General features: G+C 38.5%; 1 protein-coding gene across 2 annotated transcripts in view; it reads left to right on the top strand.

The window, feature by feature from the left end:
• Positions 1 to 22,690, top strand: part of CPQ (carboxypeptidase Q) — a 148,523-nt gene that overhangs the window by 21,395 nt on the left and 104,438 nt on the right. For both annotated transcript variants that reach the window (XR_012583124.1, XM_005479483.4), the window contains exon 3: positions 9,029 to 9,236. Coding sequence is in view for 1 of the 2 variants with exons in the window: in XM_005479483.4 (XP_005479540.2) it covers positions 9,029 to 9,236 (208 nt within the window). In the remaining variant the exon portion in view is untranslated. The remainder of the gene's footprint in view (positions 1 to 9,028; positions 9,237 to 22,690) is intronic.

Genomic DNA, 22,690 nt, shown 5'->3' with positions numbered 1-22,690 from the left:
CCATGATTTGGCCCCAGGCTTGTGGCCCAAGAAGCTAAGAAAATAGGAGACATTGGCAGAAGCTTAAAACTTGGTGCTGGACTTGGTGTCCTTTGGTTCTCTCAGAGCCCCTCCTGAAGCTCAGCACCCCAAGCAGGTGCTCAGGAGGGCTCTTCATTACCACAGCAGTAGCCTAAGGGCAGTTAGAAACCTGGTGTCCTTGGGGTTGCTTTATGATGCTGTATCCCCAGTTGTGTGTTCTGTTTGTGCTGGATATTGAGTTCTGCACCTTTAAGACTGGTTCTGAGAGTGAGAAGGGGGAAAAGAAGAGCACAGTTTGTTTTCAGTAACTGCACTCACTCCTCTGCATTCCTGCTCCTGGACTGTTGTCTGCAGCGTGGACAGACAATGTGAGAGCTCTTCTTTGCTTTTTAGTTAGGTTTTTTTTTTTAGCTAGCTGAGGCAGAGAAGTTCCCTGGACTGTGTTTTTTCTTTTTCCTGAAACTGTTGAAACCTGCTCTGGACTGAAAACCCAGAAAAACACTGGGAGCTCACACCTGTGGCCCATCAGGGGTTGGGACACAGCATTCTCCAGTGCAGGAGGGACTGATAAGAGACTGAGCAAGCTGAGTCAAGTCCCATGACAACGACTTTTCTCAATTTGCGATCTCTTCAGAACAGTGAGAGGTTTTATTGTTTAATATTATTAATTTTTAATGCTTGTAAATACTTTGCTTGTTAAATAAACAGTATCTTCCACTTTTCTCCAAGGAAATATTTTCCTGAACCAGTTGGGGGAGGGCCCACTTGAATTTGCTTTCTAGAGAGACCCCATTCAGAGGTTTCCCCCCAAATTTGCCCTAAACCAGGACACCTGGCTTTGGATGTTGGAAATGCAGGGTTTAATTTCTCTTCTGTCCATGGAAATTCAAACCAGTGTTTTCTAAGAGGAACCCAATGGCTAGAGCACATGCTGATGTTGGTTACTTTCCATTTCAGCATACACCATGGAAGTGTAGAAAAAATCTGCAATGCTTCAGGGCAGGAACAGGAAGCCCTAAATAGTAGCAGTATTTTTAGCTTTGAAGTCCAAGCCAGTCTATTGACTCCAGGATACCAGGAGTGTCTCTTCCTGCAGGTCTTCTAACTCATGCCTATGGCATTGAAACCCTACTGGGATGTGCACAGAGCTTTTCTCATTTATTCAATTTTATGAGATTTGCCCACTTTGGCTCAGATACAGAACAGTTGGATGATGTGCAGGAGGCTTTTCAGTACCTTGTGATCTTGTGGATAAAATCCTACTTTCTTCTTCATGACTGGGAAATATGCCAGGATGTCAAATTCCCAGATTCCATCTGATTTACACAGCAAAAAAGGAGAGTACAGAAAAGGTTAGATTTTTCTATTGAAGAGGAAAAACCTCCAACATTCTCCGAGTCCAAGTGTGTTCCAAGATTTGAAGGTGTTGGGTCAAAGAGAAAGTTTTCACTTCCTTTGATCTCTTTACAAGGAGGGAGTCACTTCACTGCCCGCTTTAGTGACAGGGAGAGAAGAAACATAAAAGAGAGTGACCTGGATTTCCAGAAATCAGCAGGGGCTGAAAATAGTCATCACCTTGAAGAAATGGATTCCTAGGTAGCAAACAGGACTGAATGATAGAAAGTGCTTGGTTTTGGGAGCTGGAAAACTGGAGGTTTAACATAGTCATAGTCAATTGTCTCATTTTCAGTGTTTCAACATTGGCAAAACATAGATATATATATATAGAGAGAGACTGTGTTGATTTCTGGTGGTACTGATTATATCCCCCAAATATAATTGTTGCTTTGAGAATCCCATAATTGAAGGAAAGTGGTAGTTTAGCAGATGTTTGACCATAAAGTATCAAAGAGTTCATTTTTTTGCATGTGTTTTAAAATGCACTTTTTTTAACCTGATGGGTGACCATGCCCTTTAATTTTAAAGAAATACTGACAAGCAGAACCAACTTCAGAGCAGCCTGCCCTGAAATGTCTCCTCAAAAAAAAGGAACAGTCTCTGTGTTTTTATATACTGTTGGTTGCAGCAAAACTGAAATAATAAAAATATGAAAATGATCCATTGGCAGACTTTTTTCCTATTTTTTGTGTTCAAGGGATTTTTTTTTTTTTGTTTAACTGTCAACATTTGCTCCAGCTGTGCTCTTATAGGTGATAGGAGCTTTGCAATTACATAATATGAAAGCAATTCCAGCCTGTTCTGTATAAAATGGGGATAATGCATGTTGTCTTGAAGTTGTTGGTGTGGGCTGTTGCTGTCGGTCCACCATTTTATTATATCAGGAATGCTGCTGAAAGAGGTGGTCCAGCTCCTGTCCTCATTGATGCATTTTGTCCCCAGTGTTGACCATCCTCTTCTTTATCTCAGTGGTTAAGTGGATTAGGGAATTCAGCTAGATAAACAAAAGGCCAATAAAAAAAGATATTTTTAATGTGTATCAGAGGATTTACCCTTAGGTTGCCAGCATTTTGGATGACCACTGATCTCTTGGAAGAGATGCTTCTGAAGGGACTTGGGTACCCCTTAGATGAGGGGTTCAGTGCTGAGAACAGGGGTTGGAGAGAGTCGCAGACATGAGAGCACAGTGCACAGCAAAGCCCTCCTGTCTTCACTGGATTCCTCTTCTTTCATGTGTGAGGAGCTATTGATGGACATCTTGAGACCATGAGCCTCAGTATTGCATGCCTGAATTGTTTATTATTACTTAGAGTAGCACTGCTTGTACTGTGGTAATTATGCTTCTGTTTTTCATGGAATGTAGAAGGTGACATTTGTAAAGGACATCAGACAGTGTGGTGTTCAGTGGCCCAGCATCTGGGCTAGAAGTTAGTGCAGTAGCATTTCAAAGATTTAGAGGGTAGAAGTATCTGCATGGCTTTGAGATGGACATGCTGTCTGGAGAGAACATGGGTTCCAGTTGCTACTTTAACCAATGTTCAGGTGAACTGTGTGGATTGCCAATGGTAAACAAGTGAATTTTCTGGTCTTGTCTTTTTGCAGTGTCACTGAATTGAGGGTGGTTACCTCAAGGGTGTTAAGGCCAGACTGAAGCTATTGAGGGCAGGATGTGATTATGATTTTCTACATGTGTGGGGTATGCAGACGCAGCTGGATGGCCACATTACCTTCATCCCAAGGGATAGCCAGCAATGACGGGCACCTTTGGCTCACTGAGGAGAAAATTGTTGTCCTCAGCTCTTCCTGCCATGAGCACCTGTGTCCTCAGGAACTGATTTTTGTGAATCTTAGTTTTGGGTGTCTGATTCTCCTTACACATGGCATAGCAAGCCTGTGCTCTGTCCAGGGCTGCTCCTGGGAGCACCTAACCTGTTGCCCCACTCTTTTGGCATCCAAGGCTTTGTGCTGGGGATGGGGACAAACCCATTTCCTCCTAGGATTTGTGCTGTGCAGTAAGCTACATGTCATTGAAACCAAACTGTTCTAAAGAGATCCAGTACTTGCTGGAAATTTTAAGTCATATTTGTAAAAAAACCTAACTATTATATGGTGTATATTTTTCTCTGTGTTCTTAAGGAATGGTACCATATGTTTAGTTTCTGTGCAAAACATCAGAGCTGAATAGCCTCATATCCTTTTTTATAACTGTCTTGTGTAATTTTATTTTCATGAAGTATTTCTCTTTGCTGTTCCACAGAGTAGGAAGGTCACATTTTCTAGAAGTATTGTTCATATTTTACAAAATTCTTCTTCCTGATAAAACCCTCTTCTTCATTCTACAGTTCCCTTAAAGTATTTAGTATTTTCTTCATATAATAATTATTATATTAGTATATATTTATATGTGTGGACAGAGCAAATGTGTTTCTAGGTGTTAGAATATTTCAGATTTTCATTATATGCTAATAATTTTTGAGGGGGGGGAAAAAAAGAAGTGATGATATTAATCTTTCATTTGCTTCAGCCTGACACAAAACCTTAATTGGATGAGGTCATTAGAAACAAAGAATTTGAGTTGGTTTTTCTAAAAATCTAGTTGAAGTTTGTGGAGCATTGCAGGAAAGCTGAATGAATTCCTGGAGAGTTTTTGGGAAGCAATATGTTTTTAAGAGTGGTATGCGAGAAGATGAGGAGGAAAATGTTTTCTGAGCTGATTTTAGAGGATGTTGAACTTAAAAAAGGATTTAATGCCAGGTCCCTAATCTTACTTAGCTTTGAAGCATGTATTTGCATTTCCCCTCCACTCCCCATGACCTTCTTTCCTTTGACCTGTCCCAACAACTGCCTTATCTCCAGACATACCTACCTACCTACCTACCTACCTACCTACCTACCTACCTACTTAGCTTTGTATCATATGACCCATGCAAAAAAATTCTAGGCTCTGTGAAAGAAGCTACCTTGCAAATGGGCACCAGACAGTGCTTGTGGGCTGTGTCTGAAAGAAGCAGGGGCATGTTACTTTTAATCTGGAGAGATGCTCAAGTCTGAAGGACAATGGGAATAGCCAGACTAAGGTAAGAAAAGCTTGGGGCTACTGATTGCATGTGTCCAGGGTCAGCATAGAACACAGTACACCTGATGAAGTAGCTCTGGGCTAAATTAGCTTTGTGGGCAGCGCTGAAGTAGAAACAGAGAAATCTGGGATGTTGCAGGAGATGAGGTGTGAGAGTGGCTGGTGTGTGAGGCAGGGCTGCAATCACCACGTGGGAGTCAGGCACTGTGGCTGTGGTGTGTTGTTGCCCCTGCTCTACCATGTGAGCTGTCTTGATTTCCTGTCCTGATATCCTGATGCCTGGTTCTGATGAATGGGGAGGTTACATCCTGTCTCCTCTTTGCTCTCATGGCTACAGAGGTCAGGACATGTTTCAGATACATCTCCTCCAGTTTCAGAATTTCCACTGTTGTCAGAACAATTAGATGTGTTGTTGACTTTTTGTGTTGATACTTCTTTTCTAGATTTGTCTTGTCTAGGCTTAGAATTACTGTATTTTAGTTGTTTTCAGCAAAAATTGCCTTGCCTATCAGTTTATTTATTTGACAGTGGTAACTTTAGTGCATGTGGGTCAATAGCATCACTGTTCCATACTGTGATTTGTAGAAGAAATCATAATTTTTACTTTAGTGTGAAGTAAATGAAGTTTAGGAGGTCCATAGGAATGAGTTGTTTGCTTGCTGCTATTGAAAAGAATTTATTGTCAAATTAATGATGACTGCATTTGGCTTTGTAACTGGATCTCCAAGGTACTGATTTTATTACCTGAATGACAAAAATGAGACTGGGGGAAAAAAAGAAGAGAGTAAGGCCATAGTTAAGTAATGAGGAAATTGGTATCTAATAAGATTAAACAGTATGCAAGTAATATTTCTTTCTGGGTTTACTAAATATAAATCCTTTTAATATAATAATAGATTATAACTAACTTGATTGAATTTCTTTGTGCTTGTGGATGGAGTGTTTCTGGGATAAGTAAAAATGTATTCTGTATGAAATTTCATTGATGTTTTAATGAAGATCCACCAGTTTCTAAAAATCTGATCATAGGGTTTTTCTTTTTCCTTTTTTTCTTTCTCTTCACTGAAACCTGTTACTAACACAGACAGATGCACATCTCTAGATACTGAAATGACTTAAGTATTGTCTGCAGTTCATCTTGGGGAGAAGTTATCTTGTGAGGAATCCCCTTTGAACTAATCTACTCCTTCACTGCTGGGAGGTGAACAGCTGTGAGGAGGTGACTCTCCAGACAGAATTGTTGATGCCAGGAATCAGACTTCTTCTATACAGCAGTATTACACACAGCTGATTTATGGATGCTTTTATATATATGTGTGTGTGCATGTGTATATAAAAAAAAATATATATATATATATAAATATATATATATATAAATTTATATATATACACAATCAGTCTTGTGTTCATCCTGCCTGTGACAGATTTTAGATTGCTAATGCGTACCGTACTATTATTTCAACTAGCAGTATGTTCCTCAAAAGTTGTGACATATTCAAGTTTTGAAATAGAAACACACATTTCAGTGTACAGAGGACTTTGTAAAATAAAATTTTGTTGATAAGTGAAAATTGCCTGCTTGTTCCCACCATTAATACCCTTCCTATACCTTAATTCTCAGAAAGAATAGCATACAATTTTCTGTTTAATATGAGAAATGAGAGGGAAGCCATAGTACTACCTAGATTTATTGTTCACTCACCCAACCCAACAATATGTTTCATGTGATGAGATCAAATGAATAGTCTTCAGCTTTACTCACTTAGCCAAGTTGGTCATGTTTGAAATTCTGCTTTCTATGATTCATGCCCTTTACTTTGCTAATTCCCCAAATACTCTGTATTCATCTCTTGGACTGTGTGTTTAATAATCTTTATATCTTGCTTAAGTAAGCAGGAAGTCTGTCTCCCTCCTTACATGGGGTTTCTGAAAAATTCTGTTCGATAACACACAGCCAATAATGTAATGATATGTGTAAGAGACAGTACCATGGGAAGCAGAGCCATGAGGCACTGAATTGGTAGGAGATGTTAGGGTAGATTTCTAGTTTGCTTAAAGGCTCAGTAAGGTGAAACATTTCCAGTTTCTAAAGGAAATAACTCATTCTCCTTAAACAGGTAAACTGTTGGGATTTTTGTTTTATTTCTCCTTTTGCACAAAAGGTTTAAGGGTGATTTATGTATGTATGTCCACATATTTGTTTAAGATAAACATTGCTCTTGTAACTTCAGTCAAAGAATCTGAGATGGTATAAAATGGCACTAAAATGCAAATGAGTAATTGAATTAGTCAGAAGCTACACAAGCGTGAAGTTTTACATTGTTATGGGAAGTAGTGTTATTCATGTTCTATGTATACCATGCTGGTATACATGGTAAAACTTGCAGAAAGAACATTTGTTTTCTTCATTTTATCAAAGGATGGCTTTATTTAGCTTCTTTGGGGATATTTGAGGGTAGAGATACTGAGCTAGGATTTGCAACTCTGTGTTCTTTCCCTTAGCACAAATTTCCAGTAATTCTCACTGTACAAACTCCTGATGCCTGTCATCTAGGAAGGGCCATAAATTCATTTCACCATCATATTTCTTAGGAATTAAAATTAGGAATTATATAATTCCTAATTCTTAGGAATTATTATTATTATGATTCCTATTTCTTAGGAATCATACTTACTAGCTGTGTTTAGCTTTCCTAAAAAGCTTTGCAGAGCTGGTGTTTGTTCTTGTATGCAGTAATGCCCTGAAGAGTTACACTCCTTGTTTCCCTTAACAGTCACCAAGACGTGTCCTTCCAGTGCCTGATGCACGATCCAAGTGGAGCACTGGGGAGAGATAAAATGAAATAGGGATTGCAGTATCAACCACAACTTCTCTCGTGGAAAATGAAATTTTGCAGATATCTGGCTTTATTTCCAGTTGCATGGTTTCCTACCCAAAATTATCCTGTTGCTGGGAGATTCCTTAGCTAGGTGGCTGAACCTGCCATTAATTACAAGCAGTTGGAGTCTGCTAGTATGCTCACCTGCCTGCCAACAGCAGCTAGTATTATGTGAAGGTGATTCTTTGGTTTGCCTTTCTAAAACATTGACAGGTTAAGGTAAGAATCTGAGTAGTTAAAATTTTGATCCCTCTCACACTAGGCTATTTTTGTAGCTGAAACTCACTTTTGTTGTAGCAGTAAATGTCTGTCCTACTCTTAGTGGTACATTCTAATGAAACCAAACTTCTGGAACGGTTTCTTTAAGATTTTGAAGTGTAATTTCATCTTAAAGAAGCCGTGAGCCTGGACACACTGATGCTGGGAGAAATTACCTTCCTATTTTTCTAAGAGTTTTTCTTGTTTATAGTGGCTTTAAATACAAGTCTTTGAAATCCTCTAAATAATTCTTATTTCACACACAAAAAATCAACAACCAACCAACTGGAAAAAAAAGGAGAATAATTTTGTTCTTAAAAGCATGATAATTTCACTTCATTCTGACAAATACTTGCTAGAGGATTTGTTATTAGTTTCAGCTTTCATTTATGTATTTTGTGACTATTGGGTGAAATGTACAACACAAAAATTTCAGACATCCATTACTTCTTCTATATTTAGAAGCAAAGTACCAGCCCGTGTTGTTAAGCAGTCTCTACTTATCTCTGTAACCAATCAACAAAATTGAATTTTCAGCATTGTGGTCATTTTAATGAATTACTTCTCAAATGCTGTGAAATATAGTTTCTCAATTAATGTCCTTAAAAGTGAGAAGGAATCTCTGGCTTATATGTAACATTCTTTGTTTTTTCAAGTAAGATAATACAGCAGTTTAAAACTATTCCAACTATTAAAAACAAAGATTGGGGTGGGATCTAACTTAATGTGTGCGAATTGTCCTGCACAGGAACCTGCCTGTGTTTTCTGTATCATGAACTGGGAAGTGTGGATTCCTAGAAAAACTCCCCAAAGGAGATCCAATAGAACTGTTATATTCTCCTGATTTAAATATGAAGATGATATTATTATTTTTTTTATTAAGCACATTGCAAAATTTGTTGACACTGCAGAGCTTTAATTTAATTTAATTTATTAATTAAATAATTTTATAGGAGTTACAGTCTAAAAAGATGGGCTTCCAGCTGTCTTATGTTAAGCTAATGTTGATTTAGCAACATATCAAAACATTTCCATGAAAAGATTACTATCTTTTTTTAATTGTTCCCATAGGTAGCTTTTGCAAATGTTTTGGTACTACAAATGATTACAGTAAGACATTAAAGCTGTTGCAGAGAGCAAAATTCCCCCCATGTATCCTTCTTGCCCTTCAGGTTGTGTCTTAATTCCAGCCTGATAGCATGGTTCACAGGGTTCTAGCTCATCTGTTTGGTACTGATCCCTGATGTGGCATTTCACATCATCTTCTTTCCTCAGGAATAAAACCTAACGCTGATTTCCTGAGTGCTGCACAGTCCATGCTTTTCTGTCTGCTAGAAGTGGCCATAGGAGAGCTATAGGAAAGCATTGCTAAAACCACTGTAATACTTTCTTTCAGGAATTACAGCAGAAGTCATAGTTGTAGCCTCATTTGATGAACTGCGCAAACGAGCTCAGGAGGCCAAGGGGAAGATTGTCGTCTACAACCAACCTTTCATCAGTTATGGTGAGACTGTGCAATACAGGTTACAGGGAGCAGTGGAAGCTGCTAAAGTTGGAGCAGTGGCATCCCTCATCAGGTCTATTGCTTCTTTTTCTATTCACAGGTAAGCATTTTTCTCTTTGTTTCCTGCAACTCACATTTCAATGTTAGCTGACATGTCATTTCTGGGCAGGAATTTTTGTTCTCTGTGACTTAAACCATGCCAGTTATGAGTGGGTGTTTGGTTTTGAAACTATTGGCTTCACAACAGTTCTTTTCCCCTGTGCTTTGTCATTCTTTCAGAATGTTTTCTTTTTTTTTTTGTTCTAGATCCAAGTTTTGTATAATATTTGTTTTAAAGAACTTTCTGCATTCTCAAGGCTGCCATAAATATTCTGAGAAGAACCAAAACCAAATGTGTTTGGTGACAACAGCCTGTCAGTGATATATGAACTGGTCTTTCTGTGTTTTTGACTACAATGTACATGTACAGTTTTCAATGTATTGTTAATTTTCCTAGCATAAGGCTGACTTGTACTAGATAAAGGAGTAGTCTGCTTTGAACATAATTATTTAGAACTCTTTAGCAGCAAGGTTTGTAATTCTCACACTGCTTTTTAAGTAAGGTATGTGGAAATAATGAATTTTTCAAAAATGTAAATAGTTTTCAATTTCTTAGTACATTATTTGTTTAACACTGTAGTGTTATGTTACTGAAATTATATATTTTAGTTTTCTGGTTGGTAACAGAATTCCTTTTTTATCTGGGAGTTTTTTCCAAGTCTGAAAGCTTACACTTAAAATGCTTATCTATTGTGAAAAAGACTAGTTGAGGAGTAGAGAGGAAATGGAGAAGGGTTCAGCCATATAGTGGAATGCTGACAGATGCACACTGTCCTTTAACCCAGTATTTCTAAAATCTTACACTGTTATTGGTGACCTTAATGCCTGCAGTGATCTTTGTGTAGGAGCCTGCTGGCTGTGATGGGAGCTCTGGTCAGGCAGGCCCAGGCAGCAGAGCTGGACTGAGGACTGGATCAGGGCAGGTCCATCCACCTGCCCACACCTGAGCTGCAGCCTGAGCAGGACTGGCAGTGCATCACTGATGCCACACACAAAGCTTGAGTGCTTGAACTGTAGAGCTCTGTTAATAAAATAATTTACATAAGAAAATATGAAAGATACACAGTTTATACAAGAGGTGCTATATTTTGGCAAGTACATATTTAGAGCAATACAGATCCTTTATTCCTCCCCCTAGTTGCCTGCCCAGTAACTCTTTACCCACAGAGGAGTCATTGGCAGTAGTTAACCTGTCCCTGGATATGTGCCACAACATAATCTGGACTTGTGTTCTGTTTAGGCAACACCATGGCTTCTTTTTGATCTCTGCTCCTAGATTTTCTTTCTAAAGAAGTCTGGACCGATTTGTGAAAAGCATGATATAGCTTTGGATCTTTTTTGAGGCTGGGACTGAGAGGTGACTTGTGGGGGCATTTGGAGGCATGCATGAATCCACTTCTTCAGAGAGAGCATGAGTGGTCACAAGTCAGCAATATGAGAAGTGTGCAAGCTTCTCCATTTGTAATGCTTCAGAGAGTCAGAAAAGTCAGTAAAGCCAACTAACTCTATTGGAACACATGCAGAGAACAGCTCTGCAGCCCCTGTAGCTGCTTGGTAGCATTTTTATATGCTTGTCTTGGTTTCAGCTGGGATAGAGTTCATTTTCTTCTTAGCAGCTGATACAGTGCTCTGGTTTGATTCAGCATTAGAATAACAGTGATAACACACTGATGTTTTGGTTGTTGCTAAGCAGTGCTTACCCTAAGTCAAGGATTTCCAGTGTCTCATGCTCTGTGAATGAGGAGCTGGGAGAGAGCACAGCCAGGACAACTGACCTACACTGACCAAAGGGATATTCCATACCACAGGATGTTGTGTTCAGTATGAAAACTGGGTGGGGGAGGAGGGGAGCTTGGCTGGAAGGGGCCAACCCCTTCTTTGGAGCAGGCTGGGCATCAGTCAGAGGGTGGTGATCAATTGGATTGTGCATCACTTGTTCTTCTTGGATTTACTTATATGATGTTGTTAGGGGTTTTTTGGTCATTAAAATGATATTTTTTATTATAATATTTTACTCTGACTATTTCCAAACTGTTTAACAGTTCTCAACAGTCCTCAACCCATGAGTTTTTGTATTTCTTTTTCTGAATCTTCTTCCCATCACACGCAGGGAAATAATGAGCAAGCAGCTGCATGGTACTTAGTTGCCAGGTGGAGTTGAACCATGAGAGTGCTCCACGTTCCCCTAAAGAAGTCAAAGTTACCTTTTAAAAATGCTTTCTGAAATGTGAAGAACTTGAATTCAGATACTATCCAAACTATTACTAATGTATTTCTTGGTGTCCAGCAAATGTGATGTTTATAATATATTTTCTAATACTTGGAATTTTCTAATAAAGCTCATAATAATGAACAGATAGTGGAATGCGTTTCAGAAACAGTTTTACCAAAAAACTATGGTTTTGAAATAACCCTAGCTGGTATCATCAAAGAATATTGCAATGTGTTGATTTTTTGAAAACCAGATGATGATCTGTGTCCTGGCTGAGTTATGGTGCAATGCAGAACTGTTCAATTGAAAGTTACTGTATCTTCTGTTTGCTGCAGTATTTATGGAAGTGCGTTTAGTATGGAATGAAAAGATTAGAGGTGAGGAACAGAGGTGGAGGCTGAAGGAACTGGCATTACAGCTGTTTGAAAATTGAATGGAAGTAGATCCCAAATGTATATTTATTTAGAAGTATTGAATCCTTAATTGATACTGGGAACAGAGGTGACATTCCCAAAACTAATTTCAAATGTAGATGCTGCCATGAAGCATTTTGTTATAGTGCACTTTCTGTACTCTCTTCATTTACCTTCACTTAGGGTTTGTTTGTTTGTTTTTTGTTTGTTTGTTTGTTTTAATATGAAATGGACTTGGTAATGTATTTTTTCCTATAATACAGAAGGTACTCAGGCCCAGTCCCTCCCTTCAGTTACTCAGTGATGACTAGATCTGTTTCTCTCATTTTTAACAAGTGGGTATTGCTGTAGGCAGGATGGATTTTCTTATCTCTGTGCATTCTCCTGTGTTTTCCTCTAATCATCAGTGGAGTGTCTCCTTGTCTGTCCTAGCAGTGTGCTGTGCTGGATGGACTGTGTGCTGGATGTGGTGCTTCTTATCTGTCAGTGTCTGGGGCACTCTTTGTTCGATTCACTTGCCTTTTTAATTGACTGGTGGAAAATATACTGCCTTGCTGCAGGGAGTAGTGTGTTAGAAGGGTGAGAGATGAAAGATAAAAAGATAATAAAAGGTTTCTAAATATTGTGAAAGTAAGTCGTGCATTCTTGCAATTTGTATGCTGCTGCATTGTTAACCACAGCCTTTACTTCTTTGGCCTGTGTTTACATGTTCACTGATAATAAAAATAAATGATAATGGGATTGTGGAGTTTTCCAAAATATCCTGGAAACACCTTAGAAGAAAGCATCCTTCTCACACTTCTCCTATCCCAGTTTCAGGTAAATGAAAGGTGTAATTTCACAATTTTTCTGAAACTGTATCGAGTTTGGTAGATGGGGGTTTTTGTTTCATTTCTTTGCTTGATTGTTTGCTTGGTTTTCAAATTTTTCAACCCCTTTTCAACTTATTGTTATTATTGCTTATTGTTATTTAGTTACTCAATTTGCTGGAGCAATGTAAGCCAACTTTGTGGTGTGATTTCTAGGTGAACTTGCAATATGAGTAATATTTATAGGTCAAAACTAGGTACTGCCATTAACATCCTAGGCTTATTAGGGCTCATTATTAAAGCTTACTTACAAAGTGGAATTGGTGAAATCCCAACATGAATTAAATCACTGTTCTTTTACTGGTAACTTGATGGCTGTTCCTTGTCCCAGAAATGGCAAGTGGCTGCCAGTTTGTCAGGGCAAAAAGTGTGAAGGGAATCTTCGACGTGGGGACAGTTTATTTTTCTTTGAGATGTGGTAGTATAACTGTGGAGCAATGAGACACCTGAGGACTCAAGCATCCTAGTTCTTAATAAGGGCAGGAAGGGATGAGTGTCATTATACTCAGGAAAACTTATTGATGTGTTTGTACAAGGATTCATGACACTCACCAGTGACAAGTATTTGCTGTTGAGTTTCAAGGAGTTGATTCATTCATTTTGAACAGCATTGCTAAGCGAATAGGAAATAAAATTAGCAAGCATGTCTTCCTTGACCTATGAAGAGGTGGCAGTGGTTACATGGTATTGCAAAGTTACCATGTGCCACAGTGTGTCTCGTGGCACTGTCTGCCTCTTGTGTTAAATGATTCTCTTGAGTTTTTTATTTCTCTTCTCTTTATTGGTATGTAGGAGTGGGGGTTTTTTTATGTAGGAGAAGGTAACTGTAATTAATAGGTAATTGGTGTAAGGGACACTCTCCACTAGACCAAGCTGCCCAAAGCCCCATCCCACCTGGCCTTGAACGCTGCCAGGCATGGGGCATCCACAACTTCTCTGGGCAACCTCTTTCAGTGCCTCAGCACCATCACAGTGAAGGATTTGTTCCTAACATCTAAACCTATTCTTTTGAAGGTTTTGCAGAAAAGCCATGCTGTGAAATGCCAGTGTCCATAAAGGAGACAGAGGAATCCTGCAACTTTATTCTAATAAAGGGAGAGAGTCAATTAGGCCATTCCCCCATGGGGTCTCTCTGGAGGTTTTAGAGGATACAGCCTCCTTTTATCCTAAACTCCCGACCACATCTTGCCCTCTTCCTTTCCATGCTGATGAAGGTACAGCCTTCCCAAACAACTGCCTACCACACATTCCCCCCAAAAGATGTATTGTCATTTTCCCCTAAAGTTTGGAAGGATGTCTGGATTTTGCGGATCCATCAGAAGTTCAAACTGTTTGGGCTCTGCAGTAGATTTGTGTGGACTCATTTCTCCTATTACCCTACAGTTGTCTGGGTTCTGTAACAAACTTGGTGGGTTGATTTTTGTAGATGTATTAAGACCCATTTCGAAGACGTTAACACCCATTTGCCCTAAATATTGCCACAGCCATTCTGGTTGGTTCTTTCAGACCTAGTCGTTCCTGTAGTAATTCAGCAGTATCTATAATATTTGACCTTTTGTAGAAATCTGGGTACTTACTCTTTTTTTTCTGCTTTAATAACTTCACTGTGCTTAGATTAATGATACATGCCCTTACTGTAGTGTAAAACAAACTGATGGGTGTTCTCAGTTCATAATGGATGTTTTTTTACAGTGAAAATACTCAGTTTATAAGGTATAGTTGAAGTTGAGCAGTAATCTGAATGACCAGTCCCATGCTACAACAGGCAGTGTTGCTGAAGAAATCGTGATGACAAAATTATTTTCTGCTAACATAGGCTTGCTTTTTCACAGCAGTTGTTCTGTTCATTAAATAATCAGTGAAAGAAGGTAGGGAAAGTGAAGTGTTTAACTGTAAGGCTCCTGAAATTGTATGACTGTAATAAGCTATCCATAAGTCTAGCTGTACATTTTGTAAATAAAAAGGTGTCCTTTAGCTATTGGTCCAGTATTTATTCTGCAGTGAATGTACTCTTATGAATCTAAAACTTTCAGTAAATCCTTCTGTTCTTCAAGAACCACAGATTAGATAATGTCATAACACTGTATCTTGTAATGATAACTCCTTTAAGGGCTCAAAAAAGAAGGAAAATTGAGTGTTTTTCTGAGAACTCAAAAAGGAAGTTCCCAAGAATCCTCAGGATAAATGCCAAGAGCCCTGTTATTATGGTTTTTTTAGATGCTGCCAAGCGATCTCTCCAAAATGCAAGAAATTCAACAGGGAACATATTACAAGGCCAGAATAGACCAAGTGGTACTTTGACACAATCTAGAGATTCTTAACACAGACACATATTTGGTCAAGTTCTCTTCTTTTTGGACTAAATTATCAGCATCTTATGCTTACCTGAAGTGTTTTCCTTCACTTTTTCTTTCTTTCTTCAGTCTACAGGTGGCCAGAACACACCACCAGCTTGTGAAGCTCCAGTAACTCTAATCAAAAACTTTGTCTGCATGAAAGCTGAAGTCATTAATGGCATGGTGCAACTCAAGATTTATGACTGAGGTTGCATTGATGATCCATGTCATTACATATGGCACAAGGCTAGTACATCATCTCATGGGATATATGTGAATTTGAAAACCATTTCTTTTCCATTGCATTTCCATTATCTTAATTTCCCCTTTCTGTAATCTCATTTCATTTATTTTCTCCTATCATGAATAGACATAGATACCTTTTTGTATATAAATTGTTTTCCATTGTATTCCTTATGGCTTGTTAGGAGGTCATGCCCTTCTCAATTTTGCTGACCATGTGTGTACATTAGTGGCATTTTTTAGCTCTCAGGTGCTTTGACAGAGACTTTTTACCACATCACGTCTTCCAGTTCTTAGTCTGCTGCGTTGGTTCCAGAGATGCAAATTGCTTGCTGAGGAGATCATCTTCCTTCCCCTAAAACTCCATGTCCAAGAAAAGTAAGGGCTTATTCACATCAGTAGTGACAGATTCAGCTTTCTCCTCTTGCCCTGCCATGTTTTCTGAATTCTGGGATGATACAGTAGTTTTACTAGTATTTATTTTGCTTTTTGGTTGGCTTTTGTTTGGTGGGTTGGTTTAGTTGTTTGGTTTTGGTCTTGTTTTAATGCATCTGGCCCTTAAAATGAATGTTTTGTCTTTGAAAGTGTATCTTCCTGTTGTGTCCTGTGACCTGAAGGCTCCTTTCCCTCCTGTTCTGCCCTTCCTTCCACTATGAATAGCAGTATACCCAATGTTTTGCTGCCATCTGAGGAATCTTTCTTGCAACCCGTTCTGCTGTCCATAGAGGGGAAGCAGTGGCATGCTGAGTAGGGAGCATCTTCCCATTCTCCAAGCTTTGCACAGGCTTGGGGAATGCACAAAGCCTGCACAAAGGGCAGCAGGAAGCAGTGTGGTGATTGTAGAGATGCAACAGTAGTGTAGCATGACTGAAGAAATCAGGAAGTGCCACTGATTATTTGTGATCACTTTTCACTTGCTGCAAGCAATTTCACTTACAGCAAACTTTTCGCTTATTGCAAGCAATGTCATGTGGCAATGGGATATAGCTGTATTTCTCCTGTTCTACTAAGGGAGCAGGAAGGAAGGATAAAACCCTTATTTGGGTTGTAACAAGGGATCTAATAAGGGGGTCTAATAAGAGCAGCCCATGTTTTATAAGTGTCTGGGAATCTCGTGGAAAGATTCTAGTTATGTTTTATAGCTCTGTGCATGTTGTCTTGCTGCCCTTAGAGATATGAATTTGTGGTGTGCTTTGGGATTTGCTCTGCATTCCCTCTAGGATGCCTGTAAATTTTGTTGACTGACAATTTGTTAATTTTTACTTTGCTTCCTATGTTCCCTTCAGACCAACATGCCAGACTGCATTCTGTAGTGCAGCCTTTGTGCTCCCTTTTGGGCAAAGCCTAGCTGCCAAAAAGAGACTTAGAAGAAGTTGTTAGAAGAAACAGAGCCTATGTTTTAGGAGATTATTGTGTTATGCAATGGGCTCTTGCTATTTGCACATCAATTAGGAATCTAATTTCAGGTAACTTCATAATAGTGAGAAATCTGTAGATGTTTATTCAGTCCCAATCTCTCTTTGGCTTTTACCAAACTTTTTTCCTCTTTTTTGCTTTGAACTGCATTACTGGGTTTTGGTTGTTTTGTGTTTCCAGTAGATCCAGGGCCTGATGTGCCATCTGCAATCTCTGTGTAATTTCATACCCCTGCCATATTTGTTTTCTTACAAAGTCACTGAAATTGTGACGAGACTGATGAGAGCTTTCTCTGCCTCCTCCTAATTTTGACTCCTCCTGTTCAGGAATTGTAAAGAGTTTAATCCATTTAGTCATACAAGCAGTATCCCGTAACTTGGTAGAGGTAAGGGCTAGTAAAATCTCTTTTGATAGACTCTGTTCTCTAGAAAGATGCTCTGAGGATAACAGCTCTATTGAAATCCTGGCTGCCTCACCAATAACTTTCCAAGGCAAACCTTTAGCAATGTAGTATTCCATTGGTTTTTTTCCTTGTCTTCTAGACTTTCCTAACATTAATGAGTCATACATTAATTGGGGGCTGGATGGCCACCCATATCCCAGTTAACTCTGATCTTGTTTGAGTACCGTGAGCACCCACTGATTAGGTTTGGTAGTATTCTGAAGTTATAAAGTTTTATTCCACCTTTGCATTACTGGTTCAGGTATATAAAGGTGTTCAGCGTATAAAACTTCCAAGTTTTGGCTTTCAGGTACTGGGCTATAAGGAGTTACAGCTGTGCTTGTTGTGGGTTGAGCACCAGGATCTTCAGCAATTTTCCATGATTTCCTGTTTCTCCCTAATCAGCTCCATCTTTCTTCAGTGCTGCCAGCCTCTTCTGAGTCTGTATGAGTTGTGGTGCCTATGAAAACCTGTTAGTAAGTTCAGAACCCTCTGACATGATTATAATGTCTTGACCTGTCAACTTCAGGTTTGTTTTAAAGTCCTCACAATATTCGGTTTTCTTGATTACACCAACAAGTGTCTCACTAGTCTGTGGTGACCATATTTATGGAGGATTGAGGGAAAACCTGACAACACAAAGGCAGATAATGATCACAGAGAGGTATCCAGCTAATACAGTGCCAATGTGTTCCTCAATCTGTGTATTTCTTTTCAGCTACTGATAAGATCTGAGAAGTATGTGGACTGTTATTTTGTTTCCCTGTAATTCTCCGTGTTTCTTCTGCAAAAGTGCAGTAACTGTGGACTTTATCTGGAGTGTTTGTATCCAGAGCACATGAGCATTTGGCCCTGGCCTGGATGACTGGAAAAGATTAAATAGTCCCAGAATGTTTGTGCCAGAATGTTACAGAATTTGGGTGTTTGGGGTGTCCTGGCCTAATATTCTCTTTTTTTCATTAAAAAAAAAAAAAAAAAAAAAAAAAAAAACCAAAAAAAAAGGGAAAAGAAAGACTAAAGCCTCTGTTTCCTCATGTATTCTAGGATTACTTCCAAGGTACACAGCACCTCACTTTTTAAATTTTAGTCCAGACAATGCTGAAACAGCTTGTATAGAGGTCTATTATATAGATTCACTTGCCTATCCTATTTTATTTTTTCATGTCGTTTTCCATTATTTTCATGGGTTTACAGTTTCTATTTCCCACTGAGTATTGTTTCTACTTCCTATATTACTCAAGATACATTTTCTGAATCTGTTTGGCATTATTCTTAGTTTAATTATGTTACTAAAATATATCTACATATTGCAAAACCATTTCAGATTATATATATTGAAGTTTTATTTAGGAAACATGTTGTATCTGCTCTAAAGCTCCTGAAGTACTCCTCTGCTCTTTTTGAGGTTTACTGCTGATTTCCAAAAGTGAGCTGAGGTTTTTGCAGGGACTTTGGCTGTATTTATATGCATGTATACAACATAAAATTTCATTTTGATATATAGCTTTTTACTTATGTAAAACAAACAAGTAATCAAATACAGGTGCCAATTTTAAAATATATTTGATTGCTAGTCAACTGTTAACACAGTTAATCTCTCTGGTCAACACCCCAGGCATACAGAGGATTTGGAAAAGCTAATTCCTCATTTTGTTTTGCTTTATTTGCTTAAACATGTGATCAAATGTGTATGGTTTATTCCAACATACCGTGATTTCTCTTTACATGAATGCTTACACTGTTTTCCAGAGGGAAGGTGGCCTTTTCTTTCTGCTGTTTCTTCCATTTCCCACAGTCTTACTTGTGGCTTGTCCATATGGTAGGGTATTTCTATGTTCTTTTATTAGATACTGTCTTCTTATAGGATGGTCTCACCCTGCTGCTATCTTTACTACTGTGTATGTCAGACATTTAAGTATGATTAGCTAGACCTATTTGTGTGATGAAAACCCTTGTTTATGGCACACAAATTTTGACTTATGTTTTTAGGAGGTCAGAGCCAATTGTTCCACATCTGTCCTTTAGAATTGTTTCCTAGATGTAGGCTGGTGTTGATGGCCAACAGTAATAGTGGGTTCTTCCCTGTAGAAGCAATGTCTTGTGCCTCAGAAGTGTAACCATTTCAATTACTTTAATCCTTTTCTCCTGGTTTGTTTTCCCCCTCAAATCCAATCAGTCACCCGCGTTTCTCTTGTTGTGTCCATCTTGTTGCATCAAATACTAATGCTTTTGTATTGCCTCCAGGGTACAGCTAAATGGTGAAAATCCTTCTCCATCTGGTTTATTAAATGAGAGGTGCCAGCTCCTGTCTCTGCTCTGCCAGTGATGCCAGCTTTGATTACTTGCCTGTTGTCCACTCCTTCAGGCATCTTATGCTTTCTTTCTTTTTGTTTCTATATTTAGGATGATGGTACAATCCTAAAACTGTAACTTCATTATCTTCCAGCTTTGCTTTTTAGATCTGACTTTTGTTTGGTATTTATAGATTGTTTTCTTTAGCTGGTTAGATGAGTAATCTGTGACTTCTACTTAACTGTTTCACCTTGCCTTTCTTTCCTGGTCACTATCCATAGTACTTCTGCCTTGGCTGTCTAATGTGAATACTGCAAATACCCTGTGAAACAGAGAGGGGCTGTCTTTTATCTGCTTCTGTTTATTATTATTATTATTATTATTATTATTATTATTATTATTATTATTATTATTATTATTAAACAGGATTAAGCTTTGACTGCACTTCGTGCCTTTTTAATCCATTGTGAATGTAAAATAAGAACTTTTCTTCTAAGAATAAAGAAAAGAAAGGAACCACATAATTTCTGCCATGTTTCTATTTGGATTTCTTCACATGAATTTGCTTGTGACTGTGAAGCACACAAAAACACCTCAACAAGAAATATTGAAACTATGTACTGTTTAGCTCTGAAAAATCCAGATTGATTCTAGACATTTGTGCATTGAAGAACAAAAGGATACTTTTGTCAGACAAGGGAGAGTAATCAAGTGAATCAATTAAACCCAGGGGTTCTGAAGTTCCATTTATCACTCTGCCTTGTGCCCCCGTGGTGTCTTGAGCAGGTCTCAGTATTATCTCTCTTTCTCTGTTTATAAGCAATATTAATATTTCTTGAATATTAATTTAGGATAGCATTTGCACATTGTTTACTGTAAAGAGGACAACATTAAAAGTCAGCTCTTCTAAACTGTGTTTAAGTAGTTAGTAGTAGATTCTGCAACAATTTGCATGTGCCAAAACCAAGTAACTGTTGTATTACCACGTAACAGTGGGTGACTGCTGCTGATAAATAATCCATTATATAACCATGGGGGTTTTTATTAGGTTGACTGTTGAATTCTGCTAGATTGAGATTCAGATCTGTGGGAAGGCTCTGGCAGGAGGTGAATAACAGAGAATACAGTTCATTATGTAGGGAAATCATATTTTCAAATCTGAACATTTAAAAATCATTTGTTGACAGTAATTCAAAGGATTTGAATTCAATTCAATATTAACTCACTGTGAGAGAATTAAACCCACTGAAAATAGCACAAAAGAGTTGAAATGTCAAAAAAGTAAAAGGCTTTTTCTTAGTAACATTTTTATATCATCAAGAACGACATGAACTTTAGAAATCAGGTTCTGGGATTCAAATGTGATTTTGCCAAAAATCTGAGTTTTGGAAATAGTGAATTCCCAGGAGAGATGTAAGGAGGTTTTAGTTGTTCTGTAATCTCTGTATTGCCTGCAACTCTTCAGGAAGCAGTTTGTGGTCCTTCTTTGAGGACAGTTTGTGTCTCGCTCCAAGTATCTCTATGTGCAGTCTCTATAGAAAGAAAGAAAAACTTTCAGGGCTCCCAGTCTGGGGTTTTGAGAAGGTTGCAGTTGCTGTTGGGGGGACACTGGAATGCCAGAAATTATGTGAAGGGACCAGGCAACTTGAGTACATGCTCTGTATCTCCATAAGGGGCATTAGAGGCCTGTACGTTTGTGCTCAAGCACAAAGCTCTGGAGAAGGGACCCAGCACTGTCCACGTGCAGCCAGAGTCCTGGGCAGTCAAGTTCATCTGAGGGACCATCCAAGGCTGCAACTCCACAAAACCGTGGGGATTTCCCGCTCCCCCTCTTCTTTTACTTAGTCTGTAATGCTGACACTCTAGGAGAACAGAAATGGTGTGCTGCAGTGTCTGAGAGAATGCTACCATTTCAGTCTTGCCAGAAATGCAACGTGAATAGACAGACCCATGAGAAAACTTTAGCAGAGCTACTTGGAATAACAAGTGCAGCTGCAGCTGATGTTTTTAAAAATGTAACTGTTTTTCAGTGTCTAAAATTAGGTTTCAGTCAAGCAAATCTTTGTACTTCTGAGTGACAATCAGTGATAGATTCCTTTAACTCTTCTCATATAGAGTGGTATTTTTTATTCCTTCACTATTTTGATTTTACTTAACAATTAGTGAAAGGATGCCAGAATCCAGGCAATTGCAATAAAATGACAAGGAATTGGAGAACACCATTGGAAAGCATTAGACTTGTAGGTGATGTTTGTCCGTGGAAGTTTCCTGAGAAAGAAAAGGAGAATTCCATTCAGTCTCCTAGGATCTCCCACAAAAGGTATCTGAAGCTTTTAGTTTTGTTTAGTTTTAGTCCAAATATGTTTGGAGCAGAAATTTTAGCCACAAATGCACTGTTATTTCCACCTCCACATGAATTTTTCAGGCCATTACAAAAGTTAGCAGGGTGCAGAACTTGTGAGCTGGACAGTCCAACTGTCATGGTTTCATAAGGATGGTCCTAGACAGGTTTATTTCCCCCAAATGTTTGACAAATCAGGACCTTTCAAGGAGAAGTTGCTTTAGCAGCATTTTTGCAGCAAAAGGTGCTACCCTGTGATTTGCAATGTATCCTGGGTCACATCAGCCATCAAGTGTTCATTGCAGGTGAAGAGTTCTGTGGTTAGATCAGGGATCAAGCACCGTCCCCTTAAAACAGGAATTTTGTTAATTTTGGTATTAACCAATATTAATATTGGTTACTATTAATAGTATGGGCTACATCACAAGATTCATCTGCAGGCCAGTGAAACTTATCTTCATGAAATTATTAAAAGCTCACTTTGAGAGCTGGGTGTACAAAGGCTTTGCAAACTGCAGGTGATCTTTGGGCTGCACTTACAGAACAATTGTTTTAAACTATTTGATAAATAGTTATGAATTGCAATATTTGGGTTTGCTCTGTAGAATTCAGTACCTGTTTATGTCTATAAAGTTAGATTTGTCTAAAGTTAGATTTGAAACAAGTACAATTTCCAGTGAATAATTTAACTCCACTACACTTACACAGAAGTGCAGTATGGAGTATTTTAGAGGAAGAAATTTTAGCTTGACAGCTGCAAGGTAATTCAGCCAGTGTATATTAGCTTGTAAAACACAATTCTGCTTCTAAAAATTATATTATGCCCTTCTTTCTATGTAGGTATAGTTTTTTTTTCAAGATTTCCTATTTATATTATTCATGAATATAAAT

The sequence above is a fragment of the Zonotrichia albicollis genome, chromosome 1 (assembly GCF_047830755.1).
Source record: "Zonotrichia albicollis isolate bZonAlb1 chromosome 1, bZonAlb1.hap1, whole genome shotgun sequence".
Lineage (NCBI taxonomy): Eukaryota > Metazoa > Chordata > Aves > Passeriformes > Passerellidae > Zonotrichia > Zonotrichia albicollis.
This window is presented reverse-complemented; position numbering and strand designations above follow the sequence as displayed.